General features: G+C 42.2%; 1 protein-coding gene across 1 annotated transcript; it reads left to right on the forward strand.

Moving 5' to 3' along the window:
* The first annotated feature begins 1124 nt into the window (after positions 1-1124).
* Traf6 (TNF receptor associated factor 6) lies at positions 1125-27695 on the forward strand. The gene is made up of 7 exons (XM_004660802.2): positions 1125-1247; positions 8621-8936; positions 14040-14190; positions 15486-15644; positions 15809-15880; positions 22089-22166; positions 25250-27695. Exons 2-7 carry the CDS (start codon positions 8641-8643, stop codon positions 26081-26083), a joined length of 1590 nt encoding a protein of 529 aa, XP_004660859.1. The 5' UTR covers positions 1125-1247; positions 8621-8640; the 3' UTR covers positions 26084-27695.

Here is a 27695-nt window from a genome sequence, read left to right on the forward strand (position 1 = left end):
AGAGCTGGGTGTGATGGCACATGCCTTTAATCCCAGCATCTGGAGGCAGGGGTAGGAAGATCGCTCTGAGTTCAAAACCACTGAGACTACATAGTGAATTCCAGGTCAGCCTGGACTAGAACAATACACTACCTCAAAAAAAAAAAAAAAAAAAAAAGAAAGAAAAAAAAGAGAATAGATTAAGTACCTTAAAGTTGCACTTGTATCAAGGGTTAAAAAGTAGATTGGAGGCACACATTCTAGTTTCAGGATATATACGTATGAACACTATCCTGTAATACATTCCTAACAGGTGGAACACGTCTGGTGCTAATGACATTTTGGTCACTTGGTTTCTGAAATAAATTTGTCCATATCATTGCTTTCAGAGGTGGGTTGAAAAATCTTTTTCTGCATTCACTGAGATGTTCCTATTACATTCTGTAGATGTTTGTGTGCAGTTAAACAGGGAATTCAAAATGGCTTTTCCATGACAGTGACAAAATGGGCCAGTGCAGTTGGCAGCAATTTTAAAGAAATGTTTCTTGCATGGGCTGGCTCCTTTGAACTTAATGAAGGGGAAGGAACACGTGATTAATACAGGGTTCTACCTATGAAGAAAACTTCCTTGGTAAGGAGGATAGAGTAGGGGAAGGATTGCAGAGCTGCCAAAGGTCAAATTTCTGCTTGGATGGAAAGTCTATGAAAATAGTTTGGGATTGCTGCTGTCTCCATTAGTCACTAAATCATACTCTGGGCCTCATCTTCCCGTTCCCATAGTTCTTATTGCAACTTACTTGCTTCTCCTTTCAAAACACACATACACACACACACACACACTCTCTCTCTCTCTCTCTCTTTCTCTCTCTCTCTCTCTTTCTTTAGTAGTTCAGGATTGCAGCCTAAGGAATTTCTAGAGGAGGTTTCTGCGGCTTGACAGCTGGAGCCGCCTCGCGCCTGAGCAGCCGCAGGTGCGTGGAGGACCGACGCTAGGGGGCGCGCTGCCGTTCCACACCGGGTCGCTCTGCCTCCCAGTTCTCCGCCCTCTCTGCCCTCAGAGAGAGCTGAAAAGGCGGAAGTGGCGGCGGCGGCGGCGGCGGCTGGGGCTGGCGCTCCCGGCCGTCGGCGGACGGATGTACGGACGCAGCAGCGGTGGCGGCGGCCCGAGCACCCGCGGGACTTCGTCGTCAGGGCCGCCGGGGCTCTCCTGCTGTGCGCGTCGTCCCTCGGAACCCCAGCCGGGTTCGGCGGCCCAGCGCGCGCGAGCGGTGAGTGAGTCGGCCTGGGGCGCCGTCCCCATCCCTCCCGTCGTCCTCATCACCTGCGTCCGCCTGCCTCGGCCCTGCCCATCCGCATCCTCCTAGCAAGGAGCTTGCATTTACCAGCTCAGAGAAGAAAAAAAATCCTTTTAAATTCCCAGAGACTCCCTCCGTCACTCTCGGGGTGTGTGTGTGTGGGGGGGGGGGAGCTATTTTTGGGCTCCCTGTTTAAATTCGATAGAGGTCCCAGGCAGCAAGTTAAAAACAAACAAACAAACAAAAAACGGATGACACAAATGTTTCCTTCCCCGCCCCTGTTCTGGATTTGCAGCGATTGTTCCAGACGCGCGGGTGATGAACAGTTCCTAGTATTTGGCTTTAGGGGAACTCCAGGGTGTCTTGGATGACAGAAAGCACCTTAGGTATACCGGCAGCGTGAATGTATGGGATCTGATTGTTTTTGTGAGAGTAGATTAAGATCTCGCTACTCTGGACTAGAACGAGAAGAACTTGTTAATTCATTACTAAGTGTGAATTTAGCCGCTGGCATTTTCATCCCTCTCCCTGTGCTACATGGAAAGGTAGTCCCCCCCCCCCCCAGGTTCAGGATGGGGCTTCTTGTTATTCAAGGAAACAGTATGTTCGAGGCATTAAGTTACCCATGTGGGTACAAGGATCACATCAGAATTTTGATGCACTGTATGTATACTTTGCAATGTTTCCATATTATAACTTGATTATTCCATGATAAGTTTTGATACGTCTGGTTCTAATGACATTTTGGTCACTTGGTTTCTGAAATAAATTTGTCCATATCATTGCTTTCTGGAGGGTTCGAAATTAAATTACAGTAGCTGAATATTTTTACTTTTATTTATTTATTTGAGAGAGAAAATGAATGAATATGGGCACACCAGGGCCTACAACCACTGCAAATGAACTCCAGATGCGTGTGCCACCTTGTGTACACCTGGCTTCTGTGAGTTCTGGGGAAATCGAACCCAGGTCCTTTGGCTTTGCAGGCAAACGCCTTAACTGCTAAGCCATCTCTCCAGCCCCCAGTAGCTGCATACTTTTGCAGCATCTGTGACCACTGCATGTACAGGTCTTTGCAGTTTGTAAACACATTTTGTTTAAAAATACATTTTATTTATTTGAGAGAGAGAATGGGTGTGCCAGGGCCTCCAGCCACTGCAAACGAACTCTAGACTCATGTTCCCCCTTGTGCATCTGGCTGAAGTGGGTTTTGGAGAACCGAACTGAGGTGGTGTGGCTTTGCAGGCAAACGCCTTAACCACTGAGCCACCTCTCCAGCCCTGTAAATACATTTTAAGGCTGCACTTGGGAGGCTGAGAAACTACTGAGTACTAAGGTGCACCCAGTGAAGTTTTTAGGTTCTTGTGTCTAGTTACTCTAATGCATTACTATGCTATTGCTAGGGTGATTATTTGAAACCAATTATTGGAAGATACAAAGTTTCTGTGTTACTGCTTAAAGCATAAAAACAATTTAAAAGTAATTTGATGTTGTATAAGTTTTTCAGTATGTGCACTTTGTACTGTATTCCCACAGTGGAAATCCTTTTAAGGAATTGTGACCAATTAGGCTTGTTTTCTTAAGAATACACATAACTGTAAAAGGTCTCCTTAGAGTTCACAAGTTTCCAGTCTTTTATTTTTTATTTATTTATATTTTTTGTGTTAGGGTTTCACTGTAGCATAGGCTGACCTGGAATTCACTATGTAGTCTCAGGGTGGCCTCGAACTCATGGTGATCCTCCTATCTCTGCCTCCCGAGTGCTGGGATTAAAGGTGTGCACCACCATGCCTGGATTTCCATTCTTTTTTTTTTTTAATTTTTTTTTTTGGTTTTTCGAGGTAGGGTCTCACTCTGGTCCAGGCTGACCTGGAATTAACTCTGTCATCTCAGGGTGGCCTTGAACTCATGGCAATCCTCCTACCTCTGCCTCCCGAGTGCTGGGATTAAAGGCGTGCGCCACCACGCCTGGCTTTTAATATTTTTTTAAAATAAATTTTTATTAACATTTTCCATGATTATAAAATATATCCCATGGTAATTCCCTCCCTCCCCACCCCCACACTTTCCCATTTGAAATTCCATTCTCCATCATATTACCTCCCCATTACAATCATTGTAATTACATATATACAATATCAACCTTTTTTAAAAATTTTTTTAATTTATTTACTTGGAAGCAGAGAGAGAGAGAACAGAGAGAGAGAGAGAGGAAGCTAGGGCCTCCAGCTGCTTCAAATGAACTCCAGATGTATGTGCTATGTCCCTGGCTTTACGTGTGTACTGAGGAATTAAACCTGGGTTGTTAGGCTTCATAGGCAAACACCTTAACTGTTGAGCCATCTCTCCAGCCTCACTTTAAAGTCTTTTGAACTGGACAGTAAGAGAGTAGTATAGAGACTCTCAATACACTGAATTTTAAAATGGACATTTGAGCAGAAAAGGTAGACCAAGTTCAGTCTTTTTGTTCTTATGGCTAGCACTTTGATGTGTGATATACAACTGAATAATACTTTCTTAGAAGTAACTTTAGTTAGCAAAACAGAATAGCTAAAGATCAAATTTTTAGTGTTCTAAAGGATATATAAAATGTACCTACTCATATACAATTTGTAGGAGTGAAAATTAAAACCTTTGGGGCTGGGGAGATGGCTCAGCAGCTAAAAGGTGTTTGCTTGCAAAACCTGGTGTCCCAGGCCTAGATTCCCTAGTATCCATATAAAGGCAGACACACAAAGTGGCACATGCAGGAGGCTGTGGTGTGCCCATACTCCTATCTCTCCAAAATATATAAATAAAACAATAAAATAAACCCTTTGATATATATAGAATAACTGGTGTCATGTGTCATAACACTTTAACACTTACATGCCCATTCACCTAGCAATCCCACTTTTGGGAAATGCAGCTAAAGAAATTGATACAGTTGTGTATGTGAAAAAAAAAACAACAACAACACAAAGTTATAAGCCCCTCTGTGACATAACAATCTGTTGTCTTCAAATAGGTAATCACAGGGACCTTTTTCTTTCCTGATCTTGGGAAATGTATATACATGATTAGTTCTGCTCATTGCCACAGTGTCACATGTCTTTCTTTCCTTTCTGTCTTTGTGAATAAGCTTTTCCTTGGAGTGCATGTGAGAAATGACAAGACTTTGGGAGATATTTTCAACCTTTCATAACATATTTTATCAAAGCTTCAATAAAATGACACTAAGTTTCTTTAATTCTTTGGAGTCCTATCAACTCAATGTAATAATGCCAGACAGCTCTAGAATAATAAAAATAAAGTGAACTCTTTTGTATAGGTCTTTATAATTAGGCTTTCTTTTTCTTGTTTTTTTCTTTTTTCTGGGATAGGGTCTCACTCTGGTCCAGGCTGAACTGGAGTTAACTATGTAGTCTCAGGGTGTCCTCGAACTCACAGCGATCCTCCTATCTCTGCCTCCTGAGTGCTGGGATTAAAGGCATGTGCCCACCATGCCTGGCAAAACTAGCCTTTCTTACTTGGCAAAATGTTTTTAAGATTCATGTTGTAGCATAACACTTTACTTTTATAATTTTTATTGACAATTTTGAACATGTATAAAATATTGTCTATATTACATATGTACCCAAAATACATAATATATTTTGGTCATAATCTCCTGCCATTACTTCCTTTTGTTTCCTCTTCCCCATCCTCCTTTCACTGACCCCTTCTTATAAATTAGTCCCTCTTCTATTTGGATGTCTTTGCCCCCTCCCTTCACCCACGATGACATGTTGATTGGCCCAGTCTTGTGCAGGTAATAACAGCTGCTGTTAGGTCATGAATGCAACAGTCCCTTAAATGTTACTTCATAAATGAGTTCATCCAAACACCGATCCACATAATATGCAAAGTGCTCAGGCTCTGCGGTCAAGTAGGCTTGAGGTCTAACTTTGTTACAAATTGGGTTATCTGAGCATGCTTGCCCTTTTTAGTACCAGAGGTTTCACTTTGTTAAGCAGGGACAATAAAATTAAATAAAATGCTATATAATTGATATGGAATAATAACTCATTTTATTTTTATTTTTTTGAGAGGGAGAGACAGAAGCAGAGAGAGGGTGAGGGAGAAAGAGAATGAATGAATATGGGCACACCAGGGCTTCCAGCCACTGCAAATTAACTCCAGATGCATGCACCACCATGTGCATCTGGCTTATGAGGGTACTGGGGAATCGAACAGAGGTCCTTTGGCTTTGCAGGCAAGCGCCTTAACCACTAAGCCATCTTTCCAGCCCCGAAATAATAACTCATTCTTACTGCCAGTTTAGTTCTAATTGTTTTATACATATTAACACAATCCTTGCAGTAACCCACATGGACCCTGTTGCTACCCCCCACTTTACTGATGGGGAAATTGAAGCATAGAAAGGTTCTACAACGATGGTCAGATTGTCCAGTTCTATCCCTGAGCTCGTTAGGACGTCATAGTACTGCTTTTCCAGCCAGAGCTTGTTTGCAATGGTGAAAAGACTACATGACTGTCTTTTTTTTTTTAAGTCCAGAGGCTCTCATGTTAGGTAAGCATTCGACCACTGACTTCTATCCCCAGCACTCATTTTACTTTTTATTGTGGGGAAGGGTTTCAACCCAGTTGCCCAGGCTGGCCTTGAGCTCATTCTTGAGGCCCAGGCTAGGCTTGATGCAGTCCTCCTGCATCGGCCTCCCAAGCAGCTAGGATTACAGGACTGAGCCACTAGTCCTGCTGAGAACGCAATCCTTTTACAGGGCAAAGTGTTAGAATTTTTCACATAAAATGAGCGTGGCAAGGATACAGTATTGACTAGAGGCTTCCATTCTGCTTCTAAAAGTACATCTAAGGAGTTTCCCTCAAGGATAATTATATAAAATAGACATGTTATAGAGTCTTTTATTTTTAAATTTTTTTGGTTGTTTACTTTTACTTATTTGAGAGCGACAGAGAGAGCAAGAAAGAGGCAGAGAGAGAGAGAGAGAGAGAGAGAATAGGTGCGCCAGGGCCTCCAGCCACTGCAAACCAAACTCCAGACATGTGCGCCCCCTTGTGCATCTGGCTAACGTGGGTCCTGGAGAGTCGAGCCTCTAACAGGGGTCCTCAGACTTCATAGGCAAGCGCTTAACCGCTAAGCCATCTCTCCAGCCCTATAGAGTCTTTTAGAAATTAGCTTGTCATGTGTGTGCCATAAGAACTTGGAATTTGAAGGTTCCCCAGTTTTAGCAGACAGCTTTCAGTTTGTTGAGATAACTTTATTTTATTTTATTTATTTTTTTTAAATTTTTATTAACATTTTCCATGATTATAAAATATATCCCATGGTAATTCCCTCCCTCCCCACCCCCACACTTTCCCATTTGAAATTTCATTCTCCATCATATTACTTCCCCATTACAATCATTGTAATTACATATATACAATATCAACCTATTAAGTATCCTCCCCTCTTCCTTTCTCTACCCTATATGTCTCCTTTTTAACTTACTGGCCTCTGCTACTAAGTATTTTCATTGAGATAACTTTTAAACCAGTCACAGTTGTGGAGGAAGGGATATTTATTGAAGCTTACAGTTCCAGGGGAAGTTCCATAATGGCAGGAGAAGCTGGTCCTGTTTTCACAGGTCTGAGTAGAGAGAGAGGGGGAGGGAGGGAGAGAGAGAGAGAAGCCACAAGCCCAAATGCCAAACAGCATACACTTTAGGAACTCCAGGCAGAACTAGGCACTTGTATATGTTTATATTGGAATTTTGAACCCATCACAACTTAAAATCCACCTAGTGACACCTCTTCGAGTTAGGTGGCTGTAGATTCAAACTATAAACTCATAAAACACTGAATATATTGGGGGGGGATTTATTTAAACTACCACACCCATCTACTCAAAACAATAGTTTTCCATAGACAGAGAAACCTTGTTTTTCTAGTGATTAATAATGAAACATAGTCATGTGACCCCACTGAAGGCAGGACATACACACTTTTCAGATTCCGTTCTTTCTGAGCAGTAGAAATCCCCACAATGAGCATTTGGAAATCCTCTTAGAATTTTAGATGTAGCATAAATGAGAACCCAAATGGCTAAGTGACTTTCTCAAAAATCCCAACCAGTAGTGCCACAGGGTCCCCTGATTCCCTGCTAGCTATGCTGTCCGCTCCAGCTCTGGGTACTTAAAGGAACTTCAGTACCATGATGGGTGCTCAGAAGATGCCCTTGCCTGTTAGAGTGCCTCGGATGTGAACAGTCTTGTGCTAAGTACTGAGGGTATGAAAATGAAATGCTCCTGATCTTAGTCACAGGAAACAGGCGTACACAGAGATAATAAGATAGTAAGGAGTATTATAACCAAGTACTTTTCCCTTTTTAACCTGATTTGTCGTTCTATTAGATTAACTCCATTTATTTGTTTGTTGGTTGTATGTGTGTGTACCAGGGTTTCTTACTGGTACAAACAGTTGCCTGTCCAGCTTTATGTGGGTAACTGGGGACTGGAACCAGGGTCAGCACACTTTGCAAGCAAATACCTTTAACCATTGAGTCATCTCCCCAGTCCCCAGATCACGGTCTCCTTAAAGGGTCTAGTCTATGTGCTCCAAGTGCATTGTATAGGTAATGTGTAAGTATTTTGAAGGAGAGAATCAGATAAATTACTATGAAACAGTAGATGTGAAGCAAAACTCTATGAAAGTTATTTTATAAATAACATTAAAACAGCTAATGCATATTGTGGTACTTTGAATGTTTGGCCCCATAGATGCAACTTTTTTTTTTTTTTGGTTTTTCGAGGTAGGGTCTCACGCTAGCCCAGGCTGACCTGGAATTCACTATGAAGTCTCAAGGTGGCCTCGAACTCACAGTGATTCTCCTACCTCGGCGATCCTCCTACCTCTGCCTCCCGAGTGCTGGAATTAAAGGCATTAAAGGCATGCTCCACCACACACGGCAACTCATCCATTTTTGATTAAACTTCCAACTTGAGTCCCTAGCAGGCCGACTTCTGCCACAGGGGGTGTGTGTCACTGAGGGTGAGGCTGAGCCCAGCCCTGCTAGGTGTGTTCAGAGCAGTGAGATCTGGTGATTCCTGCTTGCTGGTGGTGCTGGCTTTGGTGTTATCTCTGCTTGGATCTATGAAAGGGAACCACCTTCTGCCATTGATGGAACTTTTCCTTGGATATGTAAGCTTGAATCCCTTCCTCCCCATAAACTCTGTCTGGTTGTGTTCATCCCAGCAACATGGAGCTGACTGCAACACGTATGAATGAGTTAGGTGACTTGAATCGTAGCTGTGAGATGTATGTGTGTGTGTACATATGTTTTTTTTTTTTTCTTACTGCCTTTGCAGATCCACTGATACCGGCTACAATGAGTCTACTAAACTGTGAGAACAGCTGTGGGTCTGGCCTGGCTGAAAGCGACTGCTGTGCTGCCACAGCCACCTCCTGCGGTGCTGCAGTGAAGGATGACAGTGTGAGTGGAGCCAGTAGCACAGGGAACCTCTCCAGCTCCTTTATGGAAGAGGTCCAGGGATATGATGTAGAGTTTGACCCACCGTTGGAAAGCAAGTACGAATGCCCCATTTGCTTGATGGCATTGCGGGAAGCAGTGCAAACTCCATGTGGCCACAGGTTCTGCAAAGCCTGCATCATCAAATCTATAAGGTATGTGAGTAAGAAACAGTGGTGTCCTGTAACAGCTAAATGCAAAGGACATTATGTAGGAAACAGGCCAGCCCGTAGTCTTACACATAAGAAGCTACTTTGGAAAAAAGAACAGTGGACAGAGAATTCAGGAAGTTGTTGGATTATTTATTTATGAAGGGTCTGGGTGCATGTACAATGGCTCATGTGTGGAAGTCAGAGGATGGCTTAGAGGGAATCTTTGAAATGCATTGTCTTGCCACTGAAAGGAATTGCCAGGCTGCAAATGAAGGTCACACTGGCTGGCCCACGAGCTTGGTGCTCTCCTGGCTTCACCTCCCATCGTAGGCACATTGGGACCGCAGATGCACTGCTGGGATCATGGATTGCATGTGCAGCTTTGCATCTGGCTTTGGTGAGTGCTAACGAGTTGAAGTCAGGCCAGCAGATTTTGTTAGCAAGCACCTTTAGCCACTGTGCTGTCTCCCCACCTGAGAATTGTTAGAGTCTTATCCCAGGTTGCACTGCAGTGTAAAAGGTAACTTCTGTCTCTTCCCCTCCTTGACCATCACGTAAACAGCAACTTCTACCTTAAGCATTTCTAATACAGACTGGAGATAGTTCTGTACTTTGCAAAAATATCTTTAAATAAGCCTTGAATTATACTTCTGGAATATGATAAACTGAACCATATGAGGAATGCTGATTCTGCAGGTGGTCACATTTTCAGATATTAGCCATGATAAACCTGTGAGCCACTGTAAAGTATCTAGTATTGTAATGCACGTGTTACCTGAAGGCTCTCTTTGTTATTTCTAAGCCAGTCCTTGCTTACTGCCTCCACTGCTTTTGAACCACCATCAACTCTAACAGGTCTTCCTAATTCTTCCCTTGTCTTTTCCAAGTCTCATTACAGCAGCCAGAATGAACCCGAGTACAAATTAGATGATGTCACCATGGCTCAGAACATTGCAGTAGTTTTCTTGGGCACGGGGGTGAGGGGGGAGTCAAGAGTCCTCAGAAGGCCCTGATGATCGATCAGCTATGATTCATTTTCTGCCCACTCTGCTGGGCTCACTCCTTCCAGTTATTTTTCTTTGCTGTTCATTTGAACATGTCAAGTATGTTCCTGCCTCATGGAGTTACTTTAGCTGTGCTCTCTTTTAGGAACGTTCTTGCCATAGCCAACCCTAACCTCTTTCCAGTGTGGCTAAAATGCCATTCTCATAGCTTTCCTGGTCACACTGCTTATACCCCCTGGCAAGTCTCAGCCCTGCTTGCCTTCCACCGCTCCTGGCATTCCTCACCAAAGTGCACGTTTTCCCCCTAGCATTTTTGCCATCTAAGACACCTGAGAATGTATGTGTGTGGTGTTTGCTTTCTCCATTGCAAAGTCAGCTCCTTGAGAGCAAAATGCCAACTCTGTTTCATTTGATAGTTCTCTAATATTTCTCTGGTGTTAGGAACAGTGCCTTTCCCACAGTAGGTGCTTAACACAGTCATTTTAACTGAGTTAGAGTGCATGGAGAGAAGAAAAAGTAAGACACCTCCCCGCTGTCTTGCACAGGCCATGCTTCCATCACCTCCGTCCATCAGGTCATGAGCCTGTCAGTGGATGAATCTGCTGATGGAGGCCAGAGCCCTCATGCCTCGGCACTTCCCCAAAGCCCCACTCTGAGCATTGCTACATTATGGACCAAACCAAAATGGTTCCTAATAGGTTAAGTCTATCTCTCACCTTTGATACCAACTTTTAATTAATTTATTTATTTATGAGAGGGAGAGAAAGAAAGAGGCAGAGAGAGGGAGATAGAGAGAGTGGGTGTGCCAGGGCCTCCAGCCACTGCAAACAAACCCCAGGTGCATGTGCTCCCCCTTGTGCATCTGGCTTACTTGGGTCCTGGGGAATCAAACTGGGGTCCTTTGGCTTTGCAGGCAAATGCCTTAGCTGCTAAGCCATCTCTCCAGCCCTGGTACCAACTTTTCTATAAAAACTAAAATTAAGATAACTGGGCTAGGGAATTCAGTGGTTAAAGGATCTTGCTTACAAAGTCTGCTGGGGCAGATTCAATTTCCTGGTTTCCACATAAAGCCAGTCACACAATAGCATATGCATCTGGAGTTCAGTAGCAATGGCAAGAGGCCCTGGTGTACCTATTCTCTCATTTTCTCTCCAATTAATAAAAATATTTTTCAAAAAGAAATTAGGAGCCGGACGTGCTGGTGCATGTCTTTAATCCCAGCTGTTGGGAAGTTGAGGTAGGGAAATCGTTGTGAGTTCAAGGCCAGCTTGGGACTACAAAGTGAATTCCAGGTCAGTCTGTGTTAGAGTGAGACCCTACATCAAAAAAAAAGGGGGGTGTTGGGGATGGCTAGAGAGATGGCTTAGTGGTTAAGCATTTGCCTGTGAAGCCTAAGGATCCTTGGTTTGAGGCTGGATTTCCCAGGACCCACATAAGCCAGATGCAAAAGGTGGCACATGCATCTGGAGTTCATTTGCAATGGCTGGAGGCCCTAGCGTGCCCATTCTCTCTCTCTGTCTCTGTCTGTCACTCTCAAATAAATGAATAAAAATAAACATAAAAATAAAAAAGGGGGTTCCTGGAGAGATGGCTTATTTCAAAAGAAAAGGAAATTAAGATAAGTATATCCATACTTGGGGCCTGGATTAGGTTACACGGAACAGCGTGTCTCTTCTGTGTTGCCTACTATTGGATGGACACGGTCTGCTTAAAGTAGGATCTCTCAGCCTCAGCACTGTTGATGTGTTGGGCCAGATAATTATTTTTTGTGGCAGAATGTCCTCCATTGCATGTCATACAGTAGTATGTGTATGTTAGTAGTAGTGTCGTCCTTCCCATCTGTTAGACCCAGTGTGTCCAGGGGCAAGGTAGCTTTTCTCTTTCTCTGTCCTCATTCCCTTTCTTCCCAAGATTAGTGGTTGAGAGGATACAAAAGAGCAACCTTTTATCTGTTAAATTTTCATATTAGGTAAATGCTACCACATTATAAATTGGTTTCATAGAGGAAGAAATGTACAGTATTTTATTCCAGTGTCCTGGAAAGTGGCTAATCTGTAGAAATTTTTATAACAAAATATTCTAGAAAGTGGCATGTCAGTCTGAAAAAAAAGAAATCCACAAAAGGAAATCTAAGACTCCCTTCCTCCATTCCCTCTAAACTAGAAGTGGCCATTTACTTTGGTTTTAATGTTCTTAATGGAACCACTCTAAATTCCTCACTGGTTATAGTTATTCAAAGAATCAAAATATATCTTAGTCTAATTCCATTTTCTTTGGAATGACTCCTAAAACTATGGATACTGATTTTAGCTTTATTTTGAAAGCTTCTTAACATTATCTTAGATCTGCATCACTTTAGATTGAGATGAATGCATTTCAATAAATTTGTCATAGCTTTCTATGCTTTCAAGGTATTTGACAGTTTAATGATAACACTGTAATATGAAACAGGTCCTGGGAAGATCATCTATGTTTATCGCTTTTATTACTTTCATGTCACTTGACAGCAGACATCATTTTTCAACTCGTCACTTTTACCTACCACAGCAGCAAGCACTGTCAAGCACCTAGGAGGCACTTAGCAAAGGTTTAAGTGATGGATTAAGGCTCCAATGGCCTACCTAGCTGTCACATCTTGTGAGTGAAGGGTGAGAACTCCCAAAGAGCTAAAGGGGAATAGCAGACACCCAAGCTTCCTAAAGGTGAATTTTTTTCCACCATAAGACAGGAGGAAAAAAAAAAGAGGATGCTGAGGAGTCAGCTGAGGTGTGTTAAATGTGCTTGCTTGCAAAGCCAGCTGGCCCAGGTTCAATTTCCTAGCATCCATGTAAAGCCACATACTTTTAGTGGCTCATATATTTGACATTTGTTTGCAATGGAAAGACACTTGTGTTCCTGTACACACACGCACACAAATTTTTTTAAGATGGAAGGGAAAAGAAACTAGGAAACCTGATATAGAGGGCCATTAACTATGATATTGCATGTGCTGTCCAGGAGCTGGAGTGTCCTAGTGCCTGTTTCAGATGAAGCTTTTGAAATGATGTTTCATGAGGATATTACTAGTTGGTTCAAGTTTTGCTAATACCTGAACAATCCATTGTTACTAATGTTGTGAGCAGCATAGTCAGTCTTCCTAGTATAGTGTATAAGTCTGTAGAACAGAGGCCAGCCAGGTTATCAGAATTCTTGTTCCAACCTTCACTTCATTTAATGACAATCAGAATAGACTTGAGGGCTGGACAGATGGCTTAGCAGTTAAGGTCCTTGCCTGTGAAGCCTAAGGACTCATGTTCAACTCTCCAGGTCCCACGTAAGCCAGATGTACAAGGTGACATAAGTGCAAGTTTGCGCATGCACACAAGATGACACATGCATCTGGAGTTCGATTACAGTGGCTAGAGACCCTGGCGTGCCAATTCATTCTCTGTCACTGATAAAAAATAAGATTCAGTTTCTCTCACATTTAGCTATAATATATCCCACAATCTACAGTGTCTTAGCTTTTTTAAATGTATTTTTGTTTGCTTATTTATTTATTTGAGAGTGACAGAGAGGGAGAAAGAGAGAGAGAGAGAGGGAGAGAATGGGCACATCAGAGCCTCCAGCCACTGCAGATGAACTCCAGACACATGCACCACCTTGTGCATCTGGCTTACATGGAGACTCGAGCCTTGAACTGGGATCCTTAGGCTTCACAGGCAAGTGCTTAACCGTTATGCCATCCCCCCCCCTTTTTAAAAATATTTTAAAAAATTTATTTATTAGAGAGAGAGAAAAGAAATGGGCACACTAGGACCTTTAGCCACTGCTTATGTGGGTACTGGGAAAATGAACCTAGGTCCTAAGGCTTTGCAGGAAAGAACCATAACCACTAAGCCATCTCTCCAGCCCTGTAGTGCCTTAGCTTTCAATAGGTAATTAGTGTAGTACCAGTTTTTACTTGTTTCATGGATGAAAAGTTAGTTCATAGGCTGTTTGTGATACATACCATTTTGGTGTTAATATATAGGTAATGTGTTAAATTATCATATGGAGAAGTAAAGTTGGTTTTCTACTCAATGTTTTTGCATACTAGTTGAATGTACCCCATTTCTCTCAGGGATGCAGGTCACAAGTGTCCAGTTGACAATGAAATACTGCTGGAAAATCAACTATTTCCAGACAATTTTGCAAAGCGAGAGATTCTTTCTCTAATGGTAAAGTGTCCAAATGAAGGTTGTTTGCACAAGATGGAACTAAGGCATCTCGAGGTATTAAAGTTATTTTCTGTTGTTTGAGTGTATGTAGTTTCTAGAAATCAAAAACTTTCCTGTATTTGTGTATTGCTATACTGGCATGAAGGATTAGCCAGTAAGTTCTTGCTGAATTAATACTAATCTTTTGATCACTTAATATCAACATAAGAAAAAATTAGAAATTTTCAGTCAGTCTGTTTTGGCGCTATCTAGCAGTGAAAGTAAATCCATGTTCTTACAGTTTTTTAGGTAAGCACTGTCTACAGTAAAGCGGATAAAGAGCTTTATAAATCCGAGTCACATTTTAATCTTGTAACTTAATTTCTTTCATCTTGAAATAAATAATAGTCTCTTGTCGCCATCTTCTCAGTACCTCATCAGACATGTTTTTATTTGTTTATTTAATTTGACAGAAAAAAAGAGAGAGAGAATGAGCGCACCAGGGCCTCCAGCCACTGAAGACAAATTCCAGATGCGTGCGTCCCCTTGTGCATCTGGCTAACATGGGATCTGGGGAATTGAACCTGGGTCCTTTGGCTTTGCAGGCAAATGCCTTAACCACTAAGCCATCCCTCCAGTCCAGACATGTTTTTTTTTTGTTTGCTTTATTACTTGCTAAATGTTCATGTAGTTAGAAACTAACTTAAACAGTTAAATTTGTTTTAAAATTTTTTTTTAAGTTAAAATAAATCAATTGATGGTTTTTAAATCAGAAATCAAATATGGGTAACGTTCTAAGTGAAATTAAATATGTAAGACAAATTTGCAGTCTGCCCCTTTTACTTGACCATTTTTGAAGGAGTAACCCTGTTTAGCAAAGCTCAGATTGCTAATTTGGAATTTTTACTTCCCTAATAGGATGCATGAACTTGAGTTCACATTCTTTTTTTTTTTAAGATTTTATTTTTATTTATTTATTAGAGTTGGGGGATAGGGTAGAGGGAGAAAGAGAATGGGTGCACCAGGGTTTCTAGACACTGCAAATGAACTCCAGACGCATGCACCACCATGTGCATCTGGGTTACGTGGGACCTGGAGAATCGAATCTGGATCCTTATAGGCTTCACGGGCAAGTACCTTAACCACTAAGCCACCTCTCCAGCCCTCAAGTTCACATTCTTTGCATAAACTTAGAAGTCACACCTAATATTTGCTTTCATGATGTGTGTGTGATTCTGTGGTATATATTAGGGAATAGCCATAGTCGGCAGTTGTATAACATTGAGCATTGTGTTTTTAGAAGAGATTATCTTCAGGAAAACCTCTTCAGGGCTAGCAAATACTGACCAGGTATTTTTGCTTTATTTTAGGATCATCAAGCACATTGTGAATTTGCACTTATGAATTGTCCCCAATGCCAACGTCCCTTCCAAAAGTGCCAGTTTAATATTCACATTCTGGAGGATTGTCCAAGGAGACAGGTTTCTTGTGTGAACTGTGCTGTATCCATGGCGTTTGAAGAGAAAGAGGTATGGACTAACTTGGATTTCCTCATTCCGTTTTTCAAATGTATATTTGAGGGTTAGCAGTAGATAAAGAATATGAGCACAGAAGTGAGTGTACATTATTTTTTAGAAATTCGTTTTTACTTGCTTAGGATTCTCATATATTTCTTAATTCTTACACAATTTAGATCCATGACCAGAGCTGTCCTTTGGCCAATGTCATCTGTGAATACTGCAACACCATACTCATCAGAGAACAGGTATACTGATTTTCTTTGCCAGTTAGTATTTTTTCAAAAGTTTAAAACAGTGTCAGTTTTTTTTAAAATTGAAAATTTAAAAATCAACAAGGAAAAAAAAATCCATGTTGAAGAAATAGAACTGTGCAATGCAAAAGTTTTTTGTATAAATATTCCATAAAATGACCAGTACTGGGCCTGGAGAGATTGCTGAGTGCTTAAGACATTTGCCTTCAAAGCGTAACAACCTGCATTTGATTCCCCAGTACCCATGTAAAGCCAGATGCACAAAGTGGTATATGCATCTGGAGTTTGTTTACAGTGGCTAGAGGCCTTGGCACCTATGTTCTCTCTCTCCTTGCAAATAAATAAAAATAAAAAAAAAATTTTTAAATGACCAGTACTTTTTAGGTGTTTAAAATTCCTGTGTCAGGGCTCAGCCATTCAGGTACTTGTCTTCAGAGCCTAACAATCCAGGGTTGATTCCCCAGTTCCCATGTACAGCCAGATGCACAAAGTGGCACATACAACTGGAGTTTGTTTGCAGTGGCTAGAGGCCGTGACATGCCCATTTTCTCTCCCTCCTTCCCTCCCTCCCTCAATAACATACCTTTTTTTAATGTGTATTTATAAAACTTCCATTGGCTTGGGATATAACTAGTACACCCAAGGTCCTGGGTGTGATTCTCCAGCACCACCAAAAAAAGAACAAAACGAGGTAGTTTTATGATTAAAGCAGTTGAAAGTAAAGATCCCAACTTAAAGGGAAAGCTTTAAGAGGCACATATTTGCACACTGAAATGGGGTCTCAGGTGTCTAGAGTTGGGCTAAAAGAGCATGGGTGGAAGTAGAATAAAGCTTATCTGGTGAGCAGCGTAACATTATTGTGGTAGCTCCTGTGGCACATAGGGCTTAGAAATTTCTAGACCTGTGTCCTATCTTTCAGTGGCTCATTAGGCCTTTGGTGGGCTATCACAGGCAGTAGTTTATAATAAACTGTATGTTTTAATATAGGAAGGAAAATCTTACCTGATTGCGATCTGTTGACATTTGGAGAGTTTGCCCGCAAAAGATGAATGTTAGTCACTAAAGTTGTGTATGCCCGTGAAGTCTGAAATTCTAGAGACCATTCTTCAGTCCCTTTACTCAGTAGAAGCAACAAAGCCTGTCACTGGACTAAATGTTTCCATTATCTGTTGGCAGTCTTAAAAAAAAATTTTTTTTTTAACAGCAAACTCTCAATTTGAAGGTGTTACACTTGTTTTACAAAGTCCTGCTTCCTTGGTTTTTGTTGTTGCTTTCTTGCTTAAAGGAAACCGTGCTGCATCTTTTTTTTTTTTAATTTTTTTTATTTATTTATTTGAGAGCGACAGACACAGAGAGAAAGACAGATAGAGGGAGAGAGAGAATGGGCGCGCCAGGCTTCCAGCCTCTGCAAACGAACTCCAGACGCGTGCGCCCCCTTGTGCATCTGGCTAACGTGGGACCTGGGGAAGCGAGCCTCGAACCGGGGTCCTTAGGCTTCATAGGCAAGCGTTTAACCGCTAAGCCATCTCTCCAGCCCCCGTGCTGCATCTTTAAAAACACAACAAACAGGCAAATTTAGGCAAAAGCTGCAGATGAAGCATCTTAAAAACCTGGATTTCAGCTGGGCGTGGTGGCACAGTCTTTAATCCCAGCACCCGGGAGGCAGGGGTAGGAGGAGTGCTGTGAGTTCAGGCCACCCTGAGACTACATGGTGAATTCCAGGTCAGCCGGAGTGAGCGCTTGGATTTTGATCCTGCCCTCTGGTCTACTGTGGCTAAATTAACTTTCTAAGGAACATGTGCCATTACTTTTATTTGGCTTTCTTCCTTCCTCTTTCCATCCCTCCCTACTTCCCTCCTCCTTTTCTTAATCCTTTTCCATGCTGGGGTCTCACACCCCAGGACCTTATACAAACTAGACAAGTACTCTACAAATGAGCTACTTTTGTAGTTATTCTTGTTGCTGGGACAAAGCAGCTGAGGGGGTAGCAAAGTTTTTATTTTGGCTTACAGTCTGGAGGGGAAGCTTGATGATGAGGGAAAAGCATGGCATGAGCAGAGGCTGCACATCACTTCCTTGTCACAGCAGATGGAAAATAACAGCAGGAGAATGAGCCAAACTCTCGCAAAAGGGGAACTGACTAAAATACCCTGCCTCTAACAACATACGTCATACAGCAAGGATCCACTTCCCAAATTGATATTAGTTTATGGGGACATATTCAAACCACCACAGCTGCGTATCCAGTCTTTGACACTGTTCAAAGAATATAGCTTCCTGTGTTGGGCGGGGTAGCACTCAGGAGGCAGAGGTAGGAGGATTGCTGTGAGTTTGGGGCCACTATGTATGAGACTACAGAGTGAATTCCTGGGCTAGAGCGAGACCCTACCTTGAAAACAAAAACAACAACAAAAAAGATGGCTGTCTTTAATGGTTGTCCCTCCAAAAGGTATCTTTGAACCCCCAAATTAAAGGCTGAGATTTTAGACCTTCAACTACTTTCCAGTATCTGAATTCATCAGCTTAGCCAAAATGTGCCCGGGTTAGCCAAGTAAGATGATTTCTGAGACATCACAGGAAAGTAGTGGTCTAGCCAGTGACTTTAATGAATGGTCCCTTAATGAAAGGCCTGGACCATGGGGCTCAGCCTTGTGTGTGGTTGATGGTCCCTTTTGAAAGGGTTATACCACAGGGCTCAGCCTTGTTGCAGTTTGTGGTTGGAGTTGTCATATATTTTTCTTTATTTTTATTGAAAACATCTATAAATATAGACAATACACAGTGATCATAACCAGGTAGTAGTTAGGCTTTGCAGGCAAGCACCTTAACTGGTAAGCCATCTCTCGAGTCCCACTGTAATTTCTTAATATGGGCACTTGAAGCCATAAATTTTCCTCTTAGGACTGCCTTCATTATATCCCATAGGTTATGGTATATTGTGTTTTCATTTTGATTCTATGAATTTTGTATTTCTTTTTAAAATATTTTATTTTTATTTATTTATTTGAGAGAGAGGGAGGGAGGGAGAGAGGGGGAGGGAGGGGGAAGGAGGGAGGAAATAATAGTTACTCCAGGGCCTCCAGCCACAGCAAACGAACTCCAGACACATGTGCTATCTTGTGCATTGGGCTTATGTGGGTCCTGGGTAATTGAACCCAGGTCCTTTGGCTTTGCAGGCAAACACCTTAACTGCTAAGCTATCTTTCCAGCCTGAAGTTGTTTTTTATTTCTTCTTGATTTCTTCAATGATTCATTCATTATTCAGTGGTGTACTGTTTAGTTTCCATGAGTTTATGTATGTCCTATAGTCTTTTTTTGTTGTTGATATGTAGTTTAATCCCATTATTATAGTCAGAGTACATGGAATTATTTCATTTTTCCTGTATTTGTTAAGTTTTACTTTGTGTCCTACTATGTGATCTATTTTAGAGAAAGTTAAATGTGGTGCTGAAATGAATTTATATTCTGCAGCATGTAGCATTTGGATGGAATGTTCTATAGATATGTTACATCCTGTGTTAGGTTTTACGACTGTTTAATCCATATTCTTCTCTATTTATTTATCTATTTATTTTGCCAGTATGACCTGTCATTTGGTGAGTGGGATATTGAAATCACCCACTACTATTATGTTTGGAGTTATCTATGATTGTAGTACTTTGTTTCATGAAATTGGGTGTACCTGTAGTTGGTGTATATATGTTAAGAATTGTAAAAAAACCCAGCCAAGCATGGTGGCTCACACCTTTAGCCCCAGCACTCAGGAGGCAGAGGTAGGGGGATCGCTGTGAGTTGGAGGCCACTCTTGAGACTACATAGTGAATTTCAGGTGAGCCTGGGCTACAGTGTGACCCTACCTTGAACCCCCCCCCCCCAAAAAAAAAAAACCAGGCTGGAGAGATGGCTCAGCAGTTAAGGCACTTGTCTGCAAAGCCTAACAATCTGGGTTCAGTTCCCCAGTACCCACATGAAGCCAGATGCACAAAGTGGCACATGTATCTGGAGTCTATAGTGGCTGGAGGCCCTGACATACCCATTCCCTCTATCTCTCTTTTCTCTCTGCTGACAAATAAATAAAAATGCTTAAAAAAAAAGTAGCGCTGGAGAGATGGATTAGCACTTAAGGCACTTACTTGCCTGTGAAGCCTAAGGACTCAGGCTTGATTCCCCAGAACCCACATAAGCCAAACGCACATAGTAGCACATGCATCTGCAGTTCATTTGTAGTGGCTAGAGGTCCTGGCACACCCATTCTTCCCCTCTCATTTTCTTTCTCTCTCTACCTCATAAATAATAAATAAATAAAAATTTTAAAACAATTGTAAAAACCAAAATGGGAGGGGTACTGGGAATATAGCTCAATAGTAGAGCACTTGCCTAACGTGTGAAGCCCTGGGTTTAATTCCTAATATACAAAAAAAAAAAAAAAGTCCTTTTTGATTTCAGTAATTGCGGGTGGGTAAACAAACCAGGCTTGTAGAAGAAAGCTCGGATTTGGAGTAGGAACAGTGTAGGGTGAGTTAGTATGGGGACTTGTATTTACTTTGAAGAAGATGAACTTGGCACAAGAATCTGGGAGAGGGAAGTTGGGGTACTGTTAGTTTCCACAGATTTCAGAGGTGGTTGAAGCCATGGGAGGGTGTAGTTACTGAGAATAAGGAGGAAGAAGGGGTAAGGTGGAGAGAGTGCAGCAAAGAACATGGGAATTGCGGGAAAGTCAACAAGTTGTGCTTGAGAAGAGTCGTAGAACGATTCCAATAGTGGGCATTTGTGCATGAATGGGGATTTAAAAAAGCAGACAAACTAACAAAACCAAAAACCCCAAGCTGGGCAGGTGTGGTGACTCATGCTTTAAATCCTGTCACTTGGGAAGCTGAGAGTCCTTGCCTGCAGTGGGATCTATGTCATCCTGGGCCAAAGGAAGACCCTGCCCCCAAGAAAGAAAGAGAAAAAAAAGGCAGTATAAACAAATATCAGAAGTGCCAAGTTAACCCAACACTACTTATTTAAGAATGGCAGAGTAGAGTGAAAGTACACCAATCAAATCAAACATGTCAAAAATGGGTGTGGTATACATGCCTTTAATCCCAGCCCTCAGGAGGCAGAGGTAGGAGGAATGAGTTTGAGGCCATCCTGAGACTACATAGTGACTTCCAGGTCAGTCTGGACTAGAGTGAGACCCTATCTCAAAAAAAAAAAAAAAAAAAAAAAAAGTTGTCGTACTAGTATGTTTATCTTAGCTTGCTAGTTTTTGAATTCTTTCCCTCACTCGGATTCTTTTCTTTAGCAACTTGCCCTGATATGGAAAGTGCAATTAGCCCTTCCAGTGCAGGCCTATATACCTGGCTTTGGGGTATGTATTGCTGCAGTGTAAGATGGCTGTGCTACCTTTGGAGGTGGCTTTCTGTCTCACCTACGTTGAATGTGAAGCAGCTTCCCTCTTAGCGCACTGTGGGCTCTGCTCACGGTAAATAAGCCCTTAGACCAGCTGTGCTGGATGCTGCATGGGGAGGAGGGGCTCTGATCTGTTGGCATCCTGAGCTCGCCAGTGGTTCCCAGTGCTGGCGGTTGAAGAAGGGAAGGCTGTGGAGTGACCGAAGTTGTTCCGGAGCTGGTCGCTGTTGTTTTCTCCTTCAGGATCTTTGATCTTGCAAGGCTCGTGTGCATGGAGAATCTTCCTTAGTTCTGCTCTTGCTGGCTCAGGCCGGGCCCAGTAGCAGATCTTGCAGCAGTGGGCTGGAGCCCGTCCTCACTGGTTGTGTGATTTCTGGAAGCTCAGCTCTCTCCTGCCTCCCTGGCTAACTCCCTACATACTTTAACTTTGAGCATCTTGATAGAAGAATGTGTTGTGCATTGTTGCCTGTTTTCTAGTCCACCATCAGAACCCGAAGTCTCATGTTTTTCTTGATGATACCACAAGAGGGTGCTAGTTTCCTGCAAAAGAGACAAACTCTGAGATGGACTTAAATGAGTAGGGGTGGTGATGTTAGATGTTGATATTTAATTTCTCTCTGAATTATGGAAGTAACTGTTTGAATCTTTGTGGAGTATGAGCTTCTGTCCTAGCTTACTTTCAGTGTAGCACAAAATAGCCATAGGCAATACATTGTTTTGCTTATGTGAAAGGTAATTTTTTTATATAATATCATCAAGCTAGAACACAATACAAAGAGAAAAACACTCTTCAACTTTTTATTTTCAGATGCCTAATCATTATGACTTAGACTGCCCAACAGCCCCAATTCCTTGCACATTCAGTGCTTTTGGTTGCCAAGAAAAGGTAAGTTTTCTTTGAATTCTTCAATGTAAATAAGTACTCAGGTGTATAGTCTGGTGAACAGTGCTAATAATCAATTTAAATGTTTGTAAACCATTTATAAATACTGTTTATATAAGTTATGTGATGAAATTAGATGTGGAGTCTGGGCAGACCCAGAGGCACACCTGGCAGTGGCTGCAGCATGTAGCAGATGTGACAGAGCACGGCATCTGAACTGACTCTGAACAGATGAAAAGTGTGCAAGAAGTCAAGGGAAAGAAGATTGGTGAGCACTAGGAGGGCATCATTTGAGAACCACACGTTGTTTTGTTGTTTAGCTCAGTAATACTGAGGCAGATTGGAGGTAGAAGAGGGAAAATGGCTGTGCCTGAACTTGCACTAAGGAAGGAGACCTAAAATGAGGGCACATGAGTAATCGTGGAACTAGACCCAGGAGAGAAGACCTGTTGACGATAACTAAATGGATAAATGGACAAAGAGACATCTAGAATGACTTGATTTCTGTCCTTATCACTGGATAGATCTAGGTATGGACTGACCATTCCAAAAAAATAATGAGCACACAAAGAAATGTAGAGAAAACCAAAAAGTATTGTTTTAATTGTATTGAGTGATAGGTGTGAGTTCACACATGGTGGAGATGTTCACCATGTAACTTGGATATGGTGTTACATTCCAAAGAAAAAGTTAGAATGTTCATTTGGGAAAGCAACTTGTGAGGATAATGGAGGTGGTATTATGATTGTATATAGTAAGTATTACAGTAAAGAGAAGTAGGCCATGGGAAGAAACCATGAATAGGGTTAGAAACAGGCAAATCAGACAAGGAGGAAATACTATTATGATTTCTCAAGTTAGCTTTAAACCTAGTGATCACAAGATTCAGATGACTGACATAGCTTCTTTAAGGCAAGTATAATTGCACTTTTGCTTTTCCTATTATAGTTTTAGAAATTTACTTGTAATTAACATTTTGTAAAATAGGACTCAGTGGTTAAAGGTACTTGCTTGTAGTCTGCTGACCAAGGTTCAATGCCCAATACCCACATAAAGGCAGATAGATGCACAAAGTGGTGCATGTATCTGGAGTTCATTTGCAGCAGCAGGAGACCCTGGTTTGCTTTCTCTGCCAACCCCACCTCTCTTGTAAATAAATAAATAAAATTTTAAAAATAAGAAAAGGTAAAATGTAATGGTAAATAGTAGATTTACATATTGTGTGCATATAGAAAAAGACTTGAGGGGGCTGGAGAGATGGCTTAGTGGTTAATGCCCTTGCTGGTGAAGCCTAAGCACTCGTGTTTGACTCTCCAGGTCCCTGGTAAGCCACAAGCACAGTGACACAAGCACGCAGCGTTGCACATGCACACAAGGGTGTGCACACATCTGGAGTGTGGTTGCAGTGGCTGGAGGCCCTGTCATGCCAATTCTCCCCCCCCACACCCAACACACACAAAAAAAGGCCACTGTTGGGCTTGCCTCAAAAATAAATAAATAAGTAAAAGAAAAAGACTTGAGGGCCTGAGAAATGTCTCAGCAGTTAAGGTGCTTGCCAGCAAAGCTAAAGACCCAGATTCTGTTTGCAGTAAAAGCCAGATACACAAAGTGGGGCATGTGTCTGAAGTTTGTTTGCAGTGGCAAGAGGCCCTGGCACATCCATTCTCTCTCTCTATGTGCTGCTTTCTTTCTCTCAAATAAAATACTTTTCAAAAAAAGATTTGAAAGAAGTTTATCAAAATACTAATAATGAAGTTAGATGAATAGATAACTTATTTTTTTTTTATTTACTTGAGAGAGAAAGAGGGAGGGGGAGGGAGAGAGAGCAGAAAGAATGAGCAGACCAGGGCCACCAGCCACTGCAAATGAACTCTAGATGTATGTGCAGTTGGCTTACATGAGTCCTGGGGAATCAAACCTGGGTCTTTTGGCTTTGCAGGTAAACACGTTAACTGTTAAGTCAGCTCTCTAGCTCCCTATTCCCTATTTTCTTTTTTTAAATAGATTTAAAAAAATTTATGTTTATTTATTTGAGAGAGAAATAGGCAGAGAGAGAGAGAGGGAGAGAAAGCACCACGGCTTCCAGCCACTGCAGATGAACTCCAGATGCATGCACCACCTTGTGCATCTGGTTTATGTTGGTCCTGGGGAATCGAACCAGGGTCCTTTGGCTTTGTAGGCAAGTTCTTAACCCCTAAGCCATCTCTCCAGCCCCTATTTTCTTTTGTTCATTATTTATTTATTTATTTGAGAGCGACAGACACAGGGAGAAAGACAGATAGAGGGAGAGAGAGAGAATGGGCGCGCCAGGGCTTCCAGCCTCTGCAAACGAACTCCAGACGCGTGCGCCCCCTTGTGCATCTGGCTAACGTGGGACCTGGGGAACTGAGCCTCGAACCGGGGTCCTTAGGCTTCACAGGCAAGTGCTTAACCGCTAAGCCATCTCTCCAGCCCCCCTATTTTCTTTTAATCACTTATATTTTCTATTTTTCTGTAATATAATTTTTTGTAACTATCATATCATGATTATTTTTCATAGAACATTTAGGATATTTTGATGGCCTTAGAATACTATAAAGACATCAGAGTTTCTAATTTGTAGTAGATTTGTATTATAAATGATGAATTTTATTATATGAGGCTACAATTACAGGTTGGCTGCCAGTGGTTTTAAAGGAAAAGAGAGAAAATGATGCTAACTACAAGGAAGCACATAACAGTAGATTTACTGTTTTTCTAATGCAAGCTACTTGAATAAGTGGATTGTGGTTGGAAGAATTAGAGTTTGAAGATCAAGGGAAAAGGAGGTAACTGAGTGATGCCTCTGTGTTGAAGAGACAGTCTTGACCATGAGAGTCATCTCAGATTCAACAAAGGATGGGCGAAGGTGGTGAGGGGAGACTTGTCTGCTTGAGAGCTGAGAGTGTTGTCATGAAGGAAGAGGCAGGAGTGTCTGGAGATTGAGAATCTGACAGTGACAGGGGAAGTGTGAAGGGTTGAGAGAAGTGGTGGTGCTGTTTAGAAGCCTCCTGTTTCCTGGTCCTTACTGTTTCAGTCCCAACCTAAGGCTTGTGCTTGATTTTCAGATGCAGCGGAATCACTTGGCACGCCACCTGCAGGAGAACACCCAGTTACACATGAGAATGTTGGCCCAGGCTGTTAATAATTTAAACCTTGCTTTGCTTCCATGTAATGCCTCCTCTCTACCCCGGGATTACCCAGAGGACCCGAATTTTCAAGAAACCATGCAGCAGTTGGAACGTCGCCTTGTAAAACAGGACCATCAAATCCGGGAGCTGACTGCTAAAATGGAAACTCAGAGTACCTATGTAAGTGAGCTTAAACGAACCATTCGAACTCTGGAGGACAAAATTGTCGAAATTGAAGCACAGCAGTGCAACGGGATTTACATTTGGAAGATTGGCAACTTTGGGATGCATTTGAAATCCCAAGAAGAAGAAAAACCTGTTGTCATTCACAGCCCTGGATTCTACACAGGCAAACCTGGGTACAAACTGTGTATGCGCCTGCATCTTCAGTTACCAACTGCTCAGCGCTGCGCAAACTACATTTCCCTCTTCGTCCACACAATGCAAGGAGAGTATGACAGCCACCTCCCCTGGCCCTTCCAAGGTACAATACGCCTGACAATTCTCGATCAGTCTGAAGCACCAGTAAGGCAGCACCATGAAGAGGTGATGGATGCGAAACCCGAGTTGCTTGCCTTCCAGCGTCCCACAATCCCACGGAACCCCAAAGGCTTTGGCTATGTAACGTTCATGCACCTGGAAGCCTTACGACAAAGAACCTTCATTAAGGATGACACGTTACTTGTGCGCTGTGAAGTCTCTACCCGCTTTGACGTGAGTGCTCTTCGGAAGGAGGCTTTCCAGCCACGAAGTACTGATGCAGGGGTGTAGCCAGGTCTGCTCACTTGAGTGGGGAAAAAACAAACAAGCAAACTGGGTTAAAAACAGTGCCTTTCCTTGCCTGTTCCCAATAACATGCAAACAAAGTTCAGTGGGAAGGATATACCTGCCAGCAAATGCCATTACTGTGGTCACTTACCACTTCTTCCTCTACAGTTATCTGAGGTGGGGTTTTCTTGGGATCTACATGCCCCATACATTTTCAATAATTTTACATTTGAAGGGCCTGTGGGACACAACAGCTATTTTGTCACTTAGTATACCTCTTTGTTATATTTACATGAGCTTTTGCTTTAAAATGCCTTATTGTCAAAAAGCTCAGAATTAGAGTGCTAAACCTCCGTCTTAGTAATAACGGACTTTCCTTAGAATCTTTGGCCTATTTTGTAGTATTTTACATAATATAGTGAACATCAGATCACTGTTGACTTGTAGTGCCGACAAGAAGAGTTACTGCTCATGCTGAGTTCCCATCTTATTTGACGGATGGATCTCAGAGGGTTTAAACCCTAACCCTTGGAAAACTCAAGTTCTCATTTATACCCTCCCCCATGTTAACTAAGGATAGCCAGAGACTGGTTTAAACCTGAATTGAAACCTTGCTTATTAGCGTAAGCATGTTGTCTTTTGAGTAGCAACTTGTTAAAGTTGCCTTGCTCACATCTTTCTGGAGGTTGCCGAGTGGCGTCTTCTCCAGAGTGTATACTAACTACTACATACCATAAGGATGCCAGCTGCTGTCAGCACTTGCAACCATAGCCCTGCACGTGGCTTGTTTCTTGTGCACACAAAATGAGCAATACAAACTTAAAAATGAAAAGTGATTCAACTAGTCAACTATTATGGTATATCATTGGTGATAACAGAAGCCAGATGTTTTCAGCCCTTTTGAATACACTCTGGTTATAGTTTAATTAAATGGAACCAAATTGATTTTCTAAAACAAAAATTTAAAGCTTGGGAGGGAGATCACTGGGGATACCCAAAAAGTCACTGAACCAAGGTTGGAAGTTTTCCTGGTTGTATCACCTCTTAACCTTGTGTGCATTGCAGATTGCTAGGCCCCAGCCCACTGCAAATTGTGAGCAGATCCTATGCAGTGTACTGGAGTGGCCAGATGTTTCTAAGTAGGGGTGGTTTTTGTGTTGTGTATTTGTTCCCAGCCTGCACATGTGGAATAGTATGGATCCTAGTTCTCAGGAAGGCCCACACCTGGTTAGAGTGCCTGAAAGGAACCTGAGAGACCCTTCTGTCAAGTCTGAGCTCCTGACCGGTGTTCAAGATTGGCCTTAACTTCGAGAGGAAGCCTAGGGACCTTGTCTGGGAAGAGAGGGGTCTACAACCCCAGCCAGTATTGTTTGACCACTGGTTTTCTCTCTTTGACCCCCACCCCATGTTTAGGTGAAAATAAAGGTCAAGACCTTGTCCCTACATCAGTCAGTACCACAGGCTTGTTTACTTACCAGTCGGTTTCCTGGTGGCCTGTGTGCCTCAGCTGCTCCTGTGAGTCAGGGTAGAACCACCCGGGTAGGGAAACCCACACTGCCTTGTTCCTGTGATTGCTGTCAGTGAACGAATAAATAAAAGCTGTACTCAAAAAGTG

The sequence above is a fragment of the Jaculus jaculus genome, chromosome 8 (assembly GCF_020740685.1).
Source record: "Jaculus jaculus isolate mJacJac1 chromosome 8, mJacJac1.mat.Y.cur, whole genome shotgun sequence".
Taxonomy (NCBI): domain Eukaryota; kingdom Metazoa; phylum Chordata; class Mammalia; order Rodentia; family Dipodidae; genus Jaculus; species Jaculus jaculus.

Coding starts and splice junctions, on each gene's coding strand:
- Traf6 (XM_004660802.2), top strand. CDS start 8,641: ATGAGTCTACTAAACTGTGAGAACAGCTGTGGGTCTGGCCTGGCTGAA. Junction 8,937..14,039: donor TGCATCATCAAATCTATAAG/GTATGTGAGTAA, acceptor CATTTCTCTCAG/GGATGCAGGTCACAAGTGTC. Junction 14,191..15,485: donor TGGAACTAAGGCATCTCGAG/GTATTAAAGTTA, acceptor GCTTTATTTTAG/GATCATCAAGCACATTGTGA.